The 18092-nt window shown below is 41.3% G+C and overlaps 1 protein-coding gene across 2 annotated transcripts; it reads right to left on the bottom strand.

Annotated features, from left to right (window-relative positions):
* Positions 1 to 1673: 1673 nt before the first annotated feature.
* On the bottom strand, positions 1674 to 13286 carry COCH (cochlin). Of its 2 annotated transcripts, XM_033107380.1 has the most exons (12): positions 13242 to 13286; positions 12881 to 12938; positions 12736 to 12792; positions 10647 to 10803; positions 9915 to 10048; positions 9358 to 9420; positions 9161 to 9205; positions 8916 to 9063; positions 6179 to 6282; positions 5258 to 5484; positions 4566 to 5082; positions 1674 to 2203 (listed from the first exon to the last, which is right to left on the bottom strand). In XM_033107380.1, exons 2-12 carry the CDS (start codon positions 12912 to 12914, stop codon positions 2028 to 2030), a joined length of 1662 nt encoding a protein of 553 aa, XP_032963271.1. In that variant the 5' UTR covers positions 12915 to 12938; positions 13242 to 13286; the 3' UTR covers positions 1674 to 2027. The 2 variants fall into 2 exon arrangements, with proteins under 2 accessions (XP_032963271.1, XP_032963273.1); XM_033107382.1 differs by lacking the exon at positions 13242 to 13286 and having other exon boundaries at positions 12881 to 13219.
* Between the last annotated feature and the right edge of the window lie 4806 nt (positions 13287 to 18092).

Below are 18092 nucleotides of genomic sequence, written 5' to 3'. Positions count from 1 at the left end.
GACTATATTGGGGAACAGTGTGTACTTCCAAGCCTGTTTTCCAAGTCAAGTTGTTGTCCTTTCAATCTTAGTTGTGGAGGATGCCGTTCAGCTTCAAGTTGTTGTCCTTTCAGTCTTAGTTGTGTCGGGCTTAGCTCAGCTCCAGGTCCAGTTGTCGTTGCTAGTTGCAGGTGGCACAGCCCACCATCCCTTGTGGGAGTCGAACCAGCAACCTTGTGGTTGAGAGCCCACTGGCCCATGTGGGAATCGAACCGGCAGCCTTTGGAGTTAGGAGCATGGAGCTCTAACCGCCTGAGCCACCGGGCCGGCCCTAGTTGTTAACTCTTGATCTTATGTTTACTAAAGTTATTGATAGTAACTTAATAAAGGGTTCATTACTGCTGTCATGCTCTTTAAGTCAACATATTAGCTTCCCTGTTTACCTCAGGTGCCTCAAAACTTCAGTATTTTATAGAATTAAAGAAAAAGCACTTTAAAAAGGGCTACTGATTAGAGGGCTGTCTTCAACAAAGCTTAAATTTTTTAAGTGGTACCCTGAGCTGAGAATTTGTGGTCTATTGGAAAATTATGTTGAACCCATTTTAATTGTTTAGTTATATGAAAATTGTTACATGAATTCATCATATTTGCCACTTCCTGTGGGGGGTGGGGGTTATCTTCCCATACTCCATTTTATCAAATTTTTATCTAATATCAATGGCAATATCAGTTATGTCTCTCCGATACATAGTCCTTTCATTCCTTTTACACAAACTGTAAATTGTTAGGCTCAAAAGATTTACTGGTAGATATATTCAACCAGTTACACCATTTTCAGGTCAACTGGTTGTAAAACCATTCTGATAGCATCAGGGAGGTGGTGATGGGAGACAGGGTGTGCAGGTGGCTGAGGGAGAGGACAGGTCCTGTTTTTAGAGAAGACGGGATGGGATGATGGAGCAACTCTACCTGAGGGGAGAGTTCTTGGTGAGGTAATGATAATTAATAGAATTTCTGATCACTTCTTAGGAACCAATTTCACGAGCATGTTTAACCAGAAGCATCTACTATTTAACCGGGTAGTGGCTGTGTATAGTGCCTAGAATAGTAGGCATTCAGTAAATTGAATGAAAGAAAAAATAATCTTATTGCATGATTTTAAGGAAGAAAATCAGATTGGTCCTTCTGCATTAGTGAATGTAGAAATTTTACCATGCCCTAGGGAGAGAGACTTGGAAAAATAAGACAAAATAATATTCACTAGTCGTTTTATTGCTTAGTCAAAAACTAATTTTTTTCCTGCATTTCTATTTGAATATGTGCTTTTCTTTAAAGCTAAGTGTTTATAAGTGAAAAGTAAAAATTTAGCAACTTTTTTTTCAGTATATGGATGACTTAGAGTGCAAGTTAAATATAGCTATACGCATCAAAGGATATAAATAGAAAAATACCAGACAGTTCTTTGTTGTTCAGTGTGATATTTCAGTTGTAAATTATTATGAAAATACACTACAAAACAAACCTGATGCCTAATTCTCTCCCATTTCATCCATAATTACATTTTAGTACTAAATAACATCGTTGTTGTTTGGTTTTAAGACAACATCTAGGGTCAAGATATTTATATTTGAACTAAATTAAAGAGCTGTTTTCTATTTTCCTTATATAATACAGAGTGATTACGAGAAGCAATGTTGCTTTTGATCTAAATATCAGATTTTATTGAGCTATGCAATTTGCATATATATACATATACACATTTAATACGCATGTTAGAATAGAACTCTTAAGATTTCAATCCACAATATATCCTTTTTCCTGAGTTTCTAAGGGTCACGATTATGAAGCCTTAGCAGAGTGTTTTGAACAATTACATCTAAATTGTAATTAGAAGGTAGTAGCTTTAATGCTTATTTGCTTACAGCTGTTGGCATCTTTAGTAGTTTTGTATCAGATCCTAGTATGCTCTATAGTATTTCAGTATTAGGCGAATATAACATACATTATGTTCTCTTGCACTTTTTCTTTCAGTTGTCAAAATGTCACCATTATTGCTGCGATGCTACAAAATCACCACAAATGCCTCTGATGACATCAGGAACAAGTGCTTCTAATCCTGTGAACTCTTTTGTGAAGAAAGAATGTTCCTCCTTTGGTTTAGAGGCCATATCTTTCAGGTCATCCAGAGGTGCCCAAGCCACACCAACAGAGAAGATGGTGATACCTACAACGGAAATATTTTTAAGTGAATTAAAACCAAGTTCCAGCTTACATATAAGATTACGTATACGTATTTTTCATACATTAGTACATAGTTGCAGAGAAAACTGCCTAGTAATGTCTGAACTAAATCCCTGTACCAAATTGTTAGGTAGGTTTCAACAGTTATTGTGATGAGAATAGTTAAACAGTTTGGTCAAAACCAGAAGCTTTGCCACCAGTGTAATTTACCACATTAATATAAATCATATCACTGATAAAAAATATTTGATACAGTTCCATACCCCATTCATGATAGTAAGCTAGAAGTAAAAGGAAACAACCTGATAAACGATTAAAAAACAAACCAAAAACCTGCAGACATACTTAATGAAATGGTCAAAACTCCCTCTGAGATTGGCATGAGAGTACTGCCTGCTGTCATCACTATATTATACTGGAGTCATATGCCATTACAATAGAACAAGTGGCACAAAAGATGGGATGCATAAATGGTGCAAGTTTTCTAAGGCTGCTGCATTGTCTGGGAGAGTGGTGACTAGTCTGTGAATAGTAACTTTCTTCCATTTCCATCTATATGTTACATTGGCAAACTGACCAATAGAGATTGTCAGTCTTGACCCAAAAGGCAAAAATCTGGTGATAAAAACAGCCAAAGAGAAATGTCGGTGAGGCTGGAATTTCTCTGTTACATTGAGGCATTTCATCTGCCTTCCCTTGAACTACTACTAGAAGGCTTTTAACTCCAATGACACATTTTGGACAGCATGATATAACATTAGTTTGATTCACTTCAGTCCCTATTGTAAAAGTAGTGGTTTAGCAGATTCTTAGTGTAGACTATGATCTGTCTTCTGGGTGAAATTCCTGTAACATTTTGAGTGTCTGAAATAGCTGCTCTCCTCCAAGTCTTCATCCCCCTCTAGTGGCATATGATGCTGAGTTGTGAATGCTTAAGGTATAAATAAAGCATGTTTAGATGGCGTAAAGGCTACTTGAAACAATTTTGACCACCAGCCAATCCCTCTTTCTGGCTAAAGAAAAACAGTCAATTTCCATCCCCCTCAGTTTTCCTCTTAATTCTGTACTCAAGCCGAGGTGGTTTAGCTCACACCCAGTATATAGTTGCAGTTTGAAAAATATATATATAGTTACGACCTAGCCCTGAAAGCGTCCTCTATTTTCTAGCTTTTGTTAACTTTTACTTCACTATCACTAAAGGTAATTTTCTTGAAAAGGATGACCAACCTCCTGAAGTTCAATTAATCACGTAGGAAAAATATTTGAATTCACTTGAGCCTGAATCCAATCCTGTTAACCGTAACTGAATTCAGTAAGCTATGTTTTTAAGGGGTATGGTAGCAAACGGGTCTTCAACATAGGTTAGTTGCTGATGTTTAAAATAAGCAGATGTACAAAAATAAGCCAATGTATCATTTCAATTGCATGTATCAGTTCTCCTACTTAATAAAAAGGATACTCCAATATTTAGAAAACTATGTAAATGCATTAGAAGTACTAATATACAAAAGGAAAAATGTTAAGTCATTAAGAAGTAAATCGGGAAAATGAAGTGCAGAAGAGTGTATAAAAATGGAAGGCTTCTTTCCCCCTCCCAAGTTAGCATTTTTGTTTTTTAAATATTGGACTCCAGTCACTCAGTTTTATGGCAGGCAAGGGAAGCTCAGCTTTTGGTTGACCTATTTGATCTTAGCAACACATGCTAATGTCTTCAGGAACTAGTGACCTTTGCCAGAAGTAATATTAAGGTTGGGGTAAGGGAGAAAGAAAACCGTTTTATACCCTTTTATAACATTGTTTTCATTATCTCAAGAAGAAAAGACTAAAACGGAAGTTTAGATGGAATAGAATTAAGAGTCTTTATTTTTAACCTTACCATCTTAAGAAAACGTATGCCAGACTGAAAACTACTAAATAGAATAAATTATCAAATAGATTCATAGTAAATTATGATAAACTGTGCTAGGGGGTGGGGGGCGGATATATTCCAAGTTTGAGCCAAATGCACGAACCTGTAACGTTTCCTTGGCACATGACAGCATTCTCCTGGTATCTCCCCCAGCAATCCAGTGGTTAGGAGTGGGGGCTCGGTAAGGCTGCCTGGGTTTGGATACTGGCCTAGCCACTTACTGTGTATTTGGGGAAGTTTGTTTTCTTGGCTGTGGAATGAGATGAGTAGAGCTGCCTTGACAATTAAATCAGTTATGCTGGGGAAGAGCTCTTAGAACATGACTGCGACACTAGGTGTTTGTTCAATAAAATAAATGCGTCAGTTTATATTTACTCCTAGTGTGCCCAGAAGCCCCTCTTCGTCACCCTTCCCAGACCAAGGACAAGGACCGTACCTGCATCCTGTGCGGCAGCGGCCGGGCCGAGCACATCGTCATAGGACTGCCCATCTGTGACAACGACCAGGAAGTTCTTGTTGGGGCTGTCCCTCACGGGACCAAACACGCTTCTCATGGTAAAGGCGATGGCCTCACCAGTAGCTGTTCCGCCACTCATATAGCGGATGTTGCTGATAACCTCGAGGATATTCTCTTTGACATTATAGTCATTGAAATTGAATTCTATGCGCTGATCGTAGGTGAACTGTACAGCAGCGATCTTGGCACCAATGTCAGATACTTCAAACATTTTGACTATGTTGGCAGCAAATTGGAGCTCGAGCTGGAAATTACTCTCTCCAACACTGCTCGAGCCGTCAATTAGAAAGGCAATGTTCACTGAGTTGTAACAGGTCTTGCTGCACAGCATTTGCTCATGAGTGCAGAGCTTCTGTACCAGGGGCTTGACATACTTTGTGGTGCTAAACCAGTTGGGCATGTGGTAAGTGAAGAAGTCAGTGTTCCGACAGACCATCTAATGGGCGGCGGGGAGACAAAAAATACCCAACGGGATCAAACGCTGTTTCTTCTTAAAAGTTATACAAACATTAAGTCTTGAACATACAAACTTAGCCCAGATATGGGCCAGTCAGCACTGAGGGCCAAAAGGGAATCAGCACCGTAACAGAAGACACCCCTAATTTCCTTACCTTGTCAATAAATGCAACATCCTTAACCATCCCCAGTTCCTCTGGGATAGGCTTGTTCACAGAAACTACAAATACATTAACACCAAACTCTCTAGCCACAATGCCTGCTTCCTCGACTTCATCAGAAGGCCAGCCATCAATAAATACCACCACCACTTTGGGGAGCCCTTTTCTCATTCCAGTCTCTGGTGTGAAGAATTTCTCAGCGGTATACTTCAAGGCTTTTCCTAGGTTTGAAAAAAGAAACTGGATTGGCACCACTGCTCAAATGACATTTCTATTTCCCTGTACCAGCTTGATGCCACCTAGTTTAAAGAATTTTATATAGAACCTGGTTCAATGATAGATATGTAAGATGGGAAAGGCAGGCCTATTTTTTGTCTTCACAACCCACAGGACATACCCCATCCCCTCCCAGAAGCCTCCATTTCCTTCCCATACATCAATCATCAGAAACAACAGAAATGACTCCCACTCATGTCCTTGCGCTGTGTATCTTGCCCCTTAGTGACTGACTGGTCCCTCTAAGGACTCAGAACAAGAAATCTCCCTAGAGGGTCCATCCATAGTGCTACTCTAGTTCTTTCCACTGCCTCTGCATTCATTAGGTAAGTCTGTTGGTCTTTGCCTCCTTTAGCATTCCAAACAGGTACTGCTCTAAAGTGACATCTGCCTTATTCGATGGAAGGATTATAAATCACAATGCTTTATTATTTTTTAAATAAGACATATCAACCCTTTGGTATATTTTCCATTACAAATTGAGTATCTCAGATAATTAAGTACACACCTGCCCAACATTTCAATGCCAGGAGAAGGAGCTTCACATCTCCTTATATATGAGAGTATAATACAGTTTCACATATCTGATCATTCATAGCCCTCTCCTGTGTTACAGCCCAGGTCCCAAAATCTACTCACCTGTGTTGGAATTACCCCCTCGAAAACCTACTTCCTTTATGGCAAGCAAAACATCTTTGGCTGATGTAAAGTTTTTCAAGTAAAATTCTATTTTGGGATGTTCACTAAGTGGAAAAATGAAAAAAAATGTAATCCAGGGAGAATTTGAAGAGAAAAACAAGCAACATTATACACCTTAAAAAAAAAATCTTTAAATTGGACACTGCCCAACTTTCTTAATTCCACATTATATAGTCACCTAAGACATTGCATCCTTACTTGAATTTTTAGGGGCCTTTCAGAAATGTAACAAAAACAATTGCTACACATTGAAGGTTTATTATATTCTGAGTAATGTACAAAATATGTATAATTTCATTTGATTGTAACTCTATACGGTGAAAAGTATTATCCCTATCATATGAATGAAGAAATGGGCTCAGAGCATTTAGCTAAATGCCCACCAAAACATAGCCGCACTTTAAACTCAGATTTGTCTGATGCCAAAGTCCATGCCTAAACTATAGGTTGCACCTGAAACCAGGCTTGGCTCAGGGCACTGGGCTTAATGGAAATCTGCAGAGTTGGGCGGCAGATTTTGGAAGGCAACCTGGTGTGAGGCCAGGTATGCTCCAGCAGGGCCCCCTGGCAGCACTGAACAGCCTGGGTCTGTTCACCCAGAAGAGGCAGTCACAATGACACAAAGGCCAACAGTTTTAAAATGAGAAAAGTTATAAGGCAATGAATTACAAAGTACTACAATACTGAATTTTTCTTATAATAAATGATACTGACATTTGCTAATCTTAAAATTATGTGTCTTGTAAGAGATTTGAGATTTTTCCATGTTTATTATTTATTGCCATATTTATTAAAAGAATTTCAGCTCACTTTTAGAAGGACTCTGTGTTCCTTAGAGACCATGTTGAGTGAAAACAGTTAAAGCACAATTTGTTGTGTTAAGTTTAGATAACTCAATATTTCATAAGTGCAAAATGGTAAGATCTTGGCATTATCATTTGACATTAAGTCATGAATTTTGAGGGGTGGCTGGTTAGCTCAGTTGGTTAGAGCGTGGTGCTAATAACACCAAAGTTGCTGGTTCAATCCCTGCATGGGCTGCTGTGAGCTGTGCCCTCCTTAAAAAAAAAAAAAAATGAGGTTCAAGTGTAGTAGCACTGATTGTATTTCTGCATACCCGAAGGTGTGATTTCTATATACCTAGTGGAGTGTTGGGTCACAAAATCAGATTTCATATGTTGCTGACCTTTTCACATTTATGATTACTTTTTTAACTATCCAAATTATGATTTACGAAATTTAGTCTTATTTTTGCATCTTTAATGATATATTCTGTTTTTCTGCTTAAATAGAAACATTTGATATAGTTTATCTAGTCTAGTGCTCTTTCTAAAATAGAAAAAACTATAAACCAGAAAGTTTAGAGAGAAGCTAGACTTTGTATGAGTCTGCAAGGTAGTACAGCTTTCATCTTGAAAAATGATTGGGTAAAAATAGCAAAGAAAAAATATAAAAAGAAAAGGACTAAGGGGAATTTTCCCTATGAGATGTTAAAATGTACAATAAAGAAAAAACACTACAATAATGAAAGCATTGTAGAAAAGAAGTGAGAATTAGCAAGTGGACTAAAGAAACAGGCTTGCCTAAATTTGTAAAATTTATATCACAAATTAATGGAATAAGAAACACCTTTTTAAAAAGGTGTAGAACAAATGGTTAAATAATGTAGAAAAACAAAGTTAAATTCTCACACCAAAAAAATTCTATCTAAATTAAGAACCAGTACTGGTGAGAAACACCCACACGTACAAATTTTCAGAAAGCAATTTAACTGTTTATTTCAGAAGCCTTAAAAGTGTCGAAACCCTTTGACACAATCTCACTTCTAGGAATCTAGCTAAATCAGAGAAGGCACACAGATGACATGAGGATGTCCATCACAGTGTGATGTGTAATGGTGAAGAAGCACTAGAAGAATGGCTAAATAATCATGCAAAGGAACATTATGAAACATCATTTTTTGAATAATATTTGTGATAGGTGAAAAGCTCAGAAAACTAAGGGCTAAAAACATGGGATATAAGACATTTCTATAGCCGGAGCTTTGGTAAAAGAAATACACTTATGTGTACAATCAAATATTTTCTTAAAATACTGAAAGGAAATAAAACATTTTACAGTGATTATCTCAAGGGGGTATATTTAGGAAATTAGTTGGCTTTGTGTTTTATATATAAAAGGCTTTCAAACTTTTTACAATGAGCATATTATAATCCTAAAAGCTACCAATAAATATTATTTTTAAATGAATACAAATTAAAAGATCAAACTTCAGATCTCCAATCAAGGGAATATAGAAAGAGCTGAAAAGAATAACAACAGAATAGAGAGGAGGAATAGACATATCACTGTTTCTTCCTTCAGTCAAGAGAAATTAGGAATTGAGCAGAGTAGGAGTGCAGAGGTAATTTGTATGAGCAACAAGGCCTTTCTGTCTACCTTCTGGTCCTCAAATAGCATCTAATTCTCTAAATCCCTTTATTCCAAAAAGAAAGCACTTAGACCTACCCAATCTGCTCAGGCAGTCTCAAATCCTGAATTTATAGTTTGGGAATCTAGATTGTTCACAACTCAGTATGTTTATATTGAACTGAAATTAATGTACCTACTAAAAGGACTGATCATTTGTCATCATTCAAAGCATCATTCAAGTTTCCCATCTCAACAAGTTTGGTACCTGGCTTGAACAACGCCCACATGTGGTCCTTCAGTTCCAATTCCCAACATTAGAGCCACTTTCCCAATAAAATTCTTCTGTAGATTAAATCGGCGCTGCCCAATATTAAAACTTCCATCGATCATAAATGCAATGTCTGCTTTACAGTCTGTGAACACCCAAACAAATGTTGTTAGCAGTTTCGAGAGGAGGGAGGGGAAAAAGGGAGGACTGTTATTTTCCCAAATGGATATCTGGACTCTTACCTTTATTGCCAGCTTTCTTGTCAGGTGTTTTCTTTTGTCGTTTACCTTAAACAAAGGAAGCATTTGGCATTAGCAGAAGGGAAATGGCTCCCTAGCAAGAAGCCCACATAGGGAAACTCCTGACAGGTAGTGTCATTCTTAAAAAGACGTTCCCAATGCTGTCTGTGCCAGGCAACTATAGGTTCCATATTTCATACCTGTTGATGGACGTGCTGTGGACACTGCTTGTCCTGTGACTTCCTGGGCAGCACTTTTGCCTTCTGTTAAAATAAAGAGAAGTCTATTTTTATCCCTTCCTTATTTATCATCAAAACATAATGAATCTAATGTAGGGTCCTATAGGATGAGAAATGAAATGCAGTGATGGCAACTCCAGGAGTAAATGCTATATTCTGGTTTCAAAGAACCAAAATGGATTTTTATCTATTAGATATTTTTAAAAAATTGCCAAAAATGAATTCATATTCATTCACTCGTGTTTTTTTTTAAATGTAGTGTTACTTGGTAAATGCCAGGGCATTCAAGTTTCCATTGCCTTCCTGAGAGCAAGATTCTTCTTCCCCCATTTACCCAGGTTTTGCTTGAGTAGATCCTTGACCTGTTAAGTCCCCTGACTCTAACCCATAATTGACCCCTTCAGTTTTGATTACAGGTTTTCTATCAAAGTGGTGGTGCTGAGAAAAGCAGAAAACTTTTTGGGGGGCAGTGGGAAGCAATATTTACACAAAAGTAAGAACAATGTGATTGTACCTACCTGTCACTGTGAAAGAAGCAGACCACCTGGAAAGCATTTGAGACTGAATGCCATTGGCTTCTACTGAGGAATAGTTTTCTCGACCTGGTAGGCTGTAGATTCTCACAGGTCCCCCTGAGGTGCTGATTACTCCCCTGCAACACAAGAATAACAGCTGAGATTCTATCCACACTCTTCAGGGGCATCCAACTGACTTGTGCCATACTGCATCTATTGCTCTGATTAATCAAGAAAATAGCTCAGCAGGAAAGCCATCTAAGGATGCTGCTAGCCTTTTAAAACACTTGCTTACATGGGTAAAAAAGTCTGCCTGGGAAGATAGTTTTGTGCTGTTAAACGTAAGTGTTGATAAGAACACACCTGTAATATGTTTCCTCATCTGTCAAATGGAGTAAAGCTGTACCTACCTACCTTGTACAGTTGTAGAGTTGTCAGGGAAGTTAAAACAATGGCTGGCACATAGTAAAAACTCAGTAGTATGTTACATGATTAAGAATGTTTTAGAACCCCAGAAATCTAGCTATCAAGAAATAATGCAATTTGCCTTTAGTCAGAAAGCTTCCCTTATGTAGCTGGCATTCAAGGATATTCAGGAAAAACTTAAAAATATATCCATATTATATGCCAAAACTGGCACCAAAAGAAAGAAAAGGTGGGAAATCCAGATGGCTAGGTAGAGACAGGAAATAATCACACTTGCATTTCCCTCTGCCTTGGCATGGTGAGGCTTACCTGTGGATAGCCGCACCGCATATGCTTGATACAGAAGCATATACTACATTCCCAAACACGGAGAATTCCTCAAGAGAGCAGCCCCCTGGGCAGAGGACATCCGCTTTCTCTTTCCTGATGTCCAGACCTCTGGTTAAGCATGTGATAGCGATGGGAACTGAAGAGTAAGGAGGGAATTCTTAGGACTCTTAGGGCAGTGGTGGCAGGGAAACTAGGATATGAGATTGAAATTTTACTTCCCTGATTTCTACACTTCTAGTTAGGAATATTGACTGATGTACTGTTCCACACCATTCCAGCTTTTAGCAAGCCAAAAATCAGGTTTCCAATTTAATCTAGTCCTCAGCCACTATCAAGTCTAATGGAATAATTTTCTCAGTTCTGATCAGTTTAAAGATACATAATTGGAACTCGATCAGAACTAGAAAATAACATTAGTCATTGACCATTTATTAATTCATTCTAGAAATGTAAAAATCTCACTTCTGATGACAACTGTGTACATAGTTGCTGAGGTGCTGATATTACATCCGGGTTGAACTTGTGAGGAACATTTTCATAGATACATCCTTTGCTTCAGAGGACCATTTATATCAGTTCTCCTCCAAAGGCAGTGCCTTTAAATTATATCTTAATTTAAGCAAACCAGTAAAAAGACTTCACTTTATAGAACGTCATTTAGCTCAGTCACTCATTTTACAGAATGAAAATTAAAGCCATGGGGTTAATTTGCCCAAGGCCACACAGCCCAAGGAACATTCTACAACTCCTGCAGGACAGAAAACAGGGAAGTTAGTCCTTCGGGATGGAGCGTTTTTATCTGAATTAAACCTGTTTATTTCTGCTCCAGATCTGTCCAGAGACCTCTATCAGGCAGTGAATGGATTTTTAGAAAGCACTGTTCATATTCTCAAGTTTTGCATGGTCAACCTGACTAACAAAGAAAGTTTTTACTACAAAAGATGTTAGGGAGAGACAAGCCCTTGGTAACATGAAACAAGAAAACATAATACATGTTAATTCATCAATTTATTGTAAACATTCAATTGAGAATGTTATTCAATATTACTTTCTAAACACAGGAAATTATTTCAAACCTTTTTGAAACAGTGTTAATTAAAAACAAACTTTTTCCAAAACAGAGTAATACTGTCTGGTCATATTGCCCAATTCAGTAGCCTTCCTCTAACAAGGATGTCTTCTAAGAGCCCCCTGTGTGGAGCTGTACCTTCCTGTCTGTCCATGTCCGTGGAAGGGAAGGCAAGATGCCAGGTACAAGGTCAAGTCCTTAGCTCTGAAACACACTAGATTGCTGGGAAAATTAAAGTTCTCACCGAAAACGGTAGCCTCAAACCTAGGAGCCTCATACCTGTCATCAAACAGCCTTACTCCTTCTTCCCGTTTTCACTGACTTGAGTGAAAGTGTGTGTGGGGGGCTGGGGTCTTACCCTCATTTCTCCTTTCAAGGAAAACAAAGGATAGATTTGGGAAAAGACTTTGACTTTTATGTTGTAGAAAACAAACTGAACCACACACCCATACTCGAACTTCTCCATGTGGAACAAACTCTAGACTCTCTCGAATGCTGCTTTTTATAGGGGTTACATCTGGAAACACAGCCAGGGGGTCAAAGAAGGTGGGACAAGGAAGTAAGCCTCTCTGCCTCTGTTTCTCCGTCTTTCTGTCGGCTCTGACAGTCTGAAGTCGGGTCTGGAAGGCTTCTTTCTCCCTGTCCCCAAACGCTACGGAACACCCGGGACTAGTGAGTCCCCGGTGAGGCTCAACGAATACCCCTCCCTTGACCTTCGGCTGCCTTCGTGGATACCGGGATGTGGGTATGTATGCGGGGTGGGGGGGGGGTCCTTCCCTGCGCATTGGGAAGAACGTCCCCGTCAGACCCCAGAGGTCCCCTCCCTTGGGAGAAATGGGTAAAGGAGTAGATCGGCTGTGGTTATGAATGGGGGTGCCCCCGGCAGCTGTTCCAACCTGCGCACTCTCCAGTCCAGCGGCTCCACCTGAGCGCGCTTCTACCTGCCGGCCCTAAGCCCCTCCCACCGCCTGCTTCCCGGACCAGGAATCCGCCACTCACCGGCTCCCTGGCTGCTCGCCGACACCGGCAGCAGCAGCAGCAGCAGCAGACAGACACCTGCGAAGAGAGGACAGCACGAGGGCCAGCTCCAGCCTCTCCGCGGCTTGGCGCGAAGGGAAGGGGGCGGTGAGGGGCGCGTACCCACCGAAGCAGAGAGCGGGGATCCAGGCTGCAGCCATGGTAGTCGAGGGGGCTGCTCGGACCTGGGAGAGACGGAGAATAAGAAGGAGGCTCCTGGAGAACAGAAGCCCCTGCGTCCCCACTACACCCGCTCGCCGCCCCGCGGAGATCCTCCACCCCTCGGACACCCAGGAGCTAGCGCCCTCTCGATCTGGAGGCGACGCTCCGGCGGCGGCAAATCGAGCCAAACCCAGAATCGATGTGCAACCCGGACCAGGGTGGTGGGTGCGATATGAAGATAGACAAGCTGGGAGCGACAAAAGAGAGACACCGACAAGCAGGCTCAGAGACCCGCACGCCCGCGCCGGACGCCCAGGGCTCTACACCTGAGTTGGATGCGCCCTGTTGCGCCTGAGTGCGGAAAGCGGGGCTCCCGCGGCCGCTATAAAGGCTGGGCCGCGCGCATGAGCACTGTGCGGGGGGCACGCGGGGAGGGGGCCGGGAGCCGGTCCCCCGGGGCAGGGCGGCGGCGTCCGGCTCCACCCTCACCCCACCCCCCGCCGGGTGAGGCCCGCGCCGAGGCGCCACCCCCCCGCGGTGCGGGGCTCGGACACCTGGACGCCGCATCGGTCCCCGGGGGAGGCGCAAAGACCCAGGTCAGAGTCCCGGAGACCCTGCGGGAGCCGGCGTCAGGGATGTCGCGACGAGTGTGGGACAGTGGCGGGACCCACGCCTGCGGATGCGCGGGGTGAGACCGGAGCACACGGCGCTGTGCGCGCGAGCTGGACTGCGCTCTGGGCGGGTAGGTTGCCCGACGTGCCGCGACCGCGCGGGGCCGCCCTGCGGAGACGGCCTCACCCGGGCTGGGGACTGACGGTTCCCCTCGCACAGTCCCCGACGGTGGGAGCTGCGGCCCTCCCCGTGAGCCCGGGCTCTGCCTGGGCCAAGGCGACTGAGGCAGCGCAGGGCCACCGCTCGCCCCGAGACCTTGGGGCCCAGCAGGGCTACCAGGTGCACGCGGCCCTAGGATAAAACTTCGCAACTTCGTGCCCCCGTGGAAACACAGTTCCTACTTCTAAAGTAAAACCAACCTAGGTTTGGTAAACGCATGCCCTGTGTTTGTTAGAAACCCTGTGGACTGATTGGTTACGAAGTGCACCTTAGGGATCCAACCTTCCGACTAAATTTCTGCTGGAATTGGATTTTCCCCAGCGGGCTCCGTTTACTGTAACAGGGAGGACCACGTTTGTGAGGCGGCCAAGACCCCTCATTACATTCGCCTGTTTTTCTTTTCTAGGTCAAGAAGGTTTTCTGTTTGATCGCCTTTCCAAATTCCCAGACCTAGTGTCGTGATGGCACAGAATCTGAGATTTAGTAAATGTCCCCTTCCCGCCCCAATCCTGATAACTTTTTACAGGTGGAAATGGGAAAAGAGCAGAACTCATGTGGGGTGTGACAGAATAATGACCTGCATGACAGCTTGGACACCCAGACCCCGGAGAGGTGGCACGATAATTTTTCTTCTTTAGTGTTCTTTAGTCCAAAGAATAGGATTTTATTTAGGCCCAAAGAATAAACCATAATTTATATGCCATAAAATCCATCTATTTTTAAGTGTACAATTCCATGATTTTTAGTGAGTTTACAGAGTTGTACAGCCATCACCACAATCCAATTTTAGATTATTAACCGTCACTCTCAAAACGATCCCCTCTGGCCATTGGCGGTCAATTACCTTTCCCACCCTCAGTCCTAAGCAACACTAATCTACTTCCCAGCTCTATAGATTTGCCTTTTATGGCCATTTCATATAAATGGAATGATACAATATATGGCTTCTTTTACTGAGCACAAAATGTTTTTGATTATGTTATCTATGTTTTGATTATCTAAGTTATCTATGTTGTAGCATGTATGAGTACTTACTTCCTTTTCCTTGCTGAATAGTATCCCCATACATTTTATATTAGGAAACAAATAAACCACTACCGCCTGGAAGCCAAATGTTGTGGTGGTCTTACAGCTATTTTCTCCATGTGGAATGAGCCCGTATTCGCACCAGGCAACCAGGGAGTGTCGATTTCATTCCCTTCACTACCTGAATATCTTATGGAGAGAAAGAAACAATAATAATTAAATATTTGTGGGCTGGGAGATTTTTGATTCTCATATTCATGGCTGCTTTAAAGATTTAATCCCTTCCATGATAGAGCCACCCTTTTCTTAGAAACCCATTAGTAATCTAGCCACCACCCCTGATATTTTCCTTGGGAGAAATTTCAAGCCTTCGGCGCAATTAAGCTATCTTTTTCGTTATTGTGTATTGAATGTCCTCCATCAGGGTGGGATAACCACCTCCAATTAGTCTGGACAAATTGTCATGATGCTATATAATTAGGGAGAATTCACATCCTGGGGGGAGAAAAGTTACCACTCTACAAGGCAGCAGGCAGGTGCCCAAATGGCTGAAGAAGGGCATGCTATTCAGAACTACAAGGTACAGCTTCTTGTGATGTAATTCCACTGAGCCCTTTGGCAGAGTCAAAACTATGCAGTTATTTCCATGATTGACCCTGAGTCTGTGACTGTTATAAAAAATACAGGAAATACCTCATTGAGTTTCATGGTTATTTACCCAAAGACACATTTTAATTATTTTGTTTTGAAACATTTAAGAGAAGTTAGTCTTTATTTTTCTGCTCTGAAAGGTCAACCAAGGAGGGTGGGAACGGGAATGAGATTTCTCATTCTCACTTAGTTTGTACCTCATGCTCACCAGTAGGTATACTGAGGGAAAAAATACCTGAACTTAAGAGGTAATTGCTTCTGCTGTGGACATACCTGCAGACGAGAGGGAAAGTCAAAGCAATCTGGGTACATTTGACTTTCATTAAGTATATTTGATATTCAAATTTAGACAAACTCCCTGTAGAGCTATAGATTCTGGACTGGACTGCACAACGGAATCATCTGAGGAGCTTTAAAAAATGCTGAAGCTTGAGTCCCACCCCAGAGAGTCTAATGTAATTGGTCTGGGATGGAGCCAACACATGTTAAATCCCCAGGTGATTCTCATGTGCTGCCCAAGGTGCATAATACTTAGCTCAGTGTTAGCGATTATGCTAATAATTCTAATTTTTCATTCTTTTTCAATCAAATTCCACTTTAAATGTACTACTGTGTTCCCCTGATAAAACATGGAAGCATCTTCTGCCCTGGTGGTTGTTTAAAAACAATCCTTACCAGAAAGGTTGAAAACTGAATTTCAAAAGTACTTTTCCCTGAGTGTGCCATCTGGTGCATTTCTAACTTTGTGCAGAATGGGCTGGCATTGGTAGGGGAGTGAGCTGCCTCTAAAACTGATACCCAAGGTGGCATCTTCAGGCTTCAGGATGCTGCTGAGAGCCCTAAAAGAGTTTCTCAAGAATAGTATAGTTATCTGACTGGATGTGACTCATTACTTACATAGATAAGCTCTTACTTTAGAGGTCCCCTCTCTGTTCTATTTTTACCTGAATATGAATCGGTGTCACCCTGAAGTTTTTATGTGTTTTTTGTTTAACTTTTATTTATTTAAGTGTGTTTTTCCAGGACCCATCAGCTCTAAGTCAACTAGTTGTTTCATTCTACTTGTGGAGGGCACAGCTCCCACTGGCCCATGTGGAACCAGCAACCTTGTTGTTAAGAGCACTGTACTCTAACCAACTGAGCCAACTGGCCACCCCAGTTTTTATGTTTTTGATGTTAGTCTTTTATTTTTTAAAGGAATATGAGTCCTACTCCATCCCCTATACCAATTAAGCTCCCCTGTAAACTGTTATTTAGCTAATGCAATACATTAGAGTTTCCAGGCAGGAATTCCTTCCCATTCTCAGGAATTTTTTTGCTTTCTCGTTCCCGAATCCTGAGAAAAGTTGGTCGGGAAATCGGGAAAATCAGCTCCCTAAACCCAGTAATACTCACAATGGAAATAAACGTACTACTCACAATGTGTCTCTTAGACATTTTTCCTATTTATTGCTAGGGTTTCCAGGTGAGAATTCCCACCCGTTCTTGGGAATTTTTTTTGCTTTTCCATTCCTGAATCCCGAGAAAATTTGGTTGGGAAATCAGGAAAATCGGCTCCTTGAACCCAGGTGGTTGGTAGTATCAGCGGTCACTTTGTGCAAACAATTCATCATGGAGAACAGAAAACAGTTTTATCTCAGGATTCGGGAACAGGAAAGCAAAAAAAATTCCTGAGAATGGGCGGGAATTCCCTCCTGGAAACCCTACAATAAATACATAATAACTTGGTTTTATTTCAGTGACAGTGAACTTAAAGTGAATTTGTTTCCTTTTTGGAAATATACGTTTATTTTGCATTATCCCATAAATTTCTACGATTGGTTATAGAACATAATCAGTTTACAAACTCCCATCACTGAAGTTATTTAATCCACAGTTATGTTTATTCTACAGCTAGTTTTCCTGATTCTTTTTTGTTGTTCACATCTAATATGTGGCAAATATATATATATCTAACCTTTCAGTTTTTGATGATTTCTAGCAACAGAATAAATATCCACAGTCTCTGGGGAGTGAAAATATAAAAAGTTGTTTTAGAGATAGCCCAGTGACCACTAGCAATCACTTTTTTTTTCTGGGTCTCAGTTTCCTTTCCTACAAAGTAAAGGGAACTTCCACTGGCTACATTCTGTGACTGGGCAAATGGTCGCTGGGCTTCAAGGGATGTGCTGTTTTCCAGGGTTTGGAACACTGGCTGTGCCAGCTGGCTCCCAGCTGTCCCAGGACCCATCCTTTTTTATGCAAGGTCTCTTTCTATTCATCTTCTCACTGCAAAATTATGGCCTGGATCATGTTTGCCCCTATTTAACAAAAAGTAATGGGGGTCACATTGCCACTGGAATGCCTCTGGGACTTTCCTCCTAAGCAAGGAAGGCTGTAACAGGGAACATCAGTTAATTCTACAAAGCCCAGCACAGATCCCATATAAGCTCCTCAAGGTCACAAATCTCTCTGTTCATCACGCTACCTCTAGTCCCCAGTGAAATAATAGGTACTCAAGAAATATTTGCTGAATAAATGAATCAATCCCATTCTGTCTTGTGATTTGCTACCTTATATTGATTTTTAAAAACTTTGTTTAGAACAGGTTTAGGCTTACAGAAAAATCAATAAATAGTAGAGTTCATATACCCCACACCCAGTTTCCCCTACATTAATATGGTACAGTT

The sequence above is a fragment of the Rhinolophus ferrumequinum genome, chromosome 6 (genome assembly GCF_004115265.2).
Source record: "Rhinolophus ferrumequinum isolate MPI-CBG mRhiFer1 chromosome 6, mRhiFer1_v1.p, whole genome shotgun sequence".
NCBI classification, from domain to species: Eukaryota; Metazoa; Chordata; class Mammalia; order Chiroptera; family Rhinolophidae; genus Rhinolophus; species Rhinolophus ferrumequinum.
Note: the sequence above shows the minus strand (reverse complement) of the source record. Positions and strands in the feature narration are given on the sequence as shown.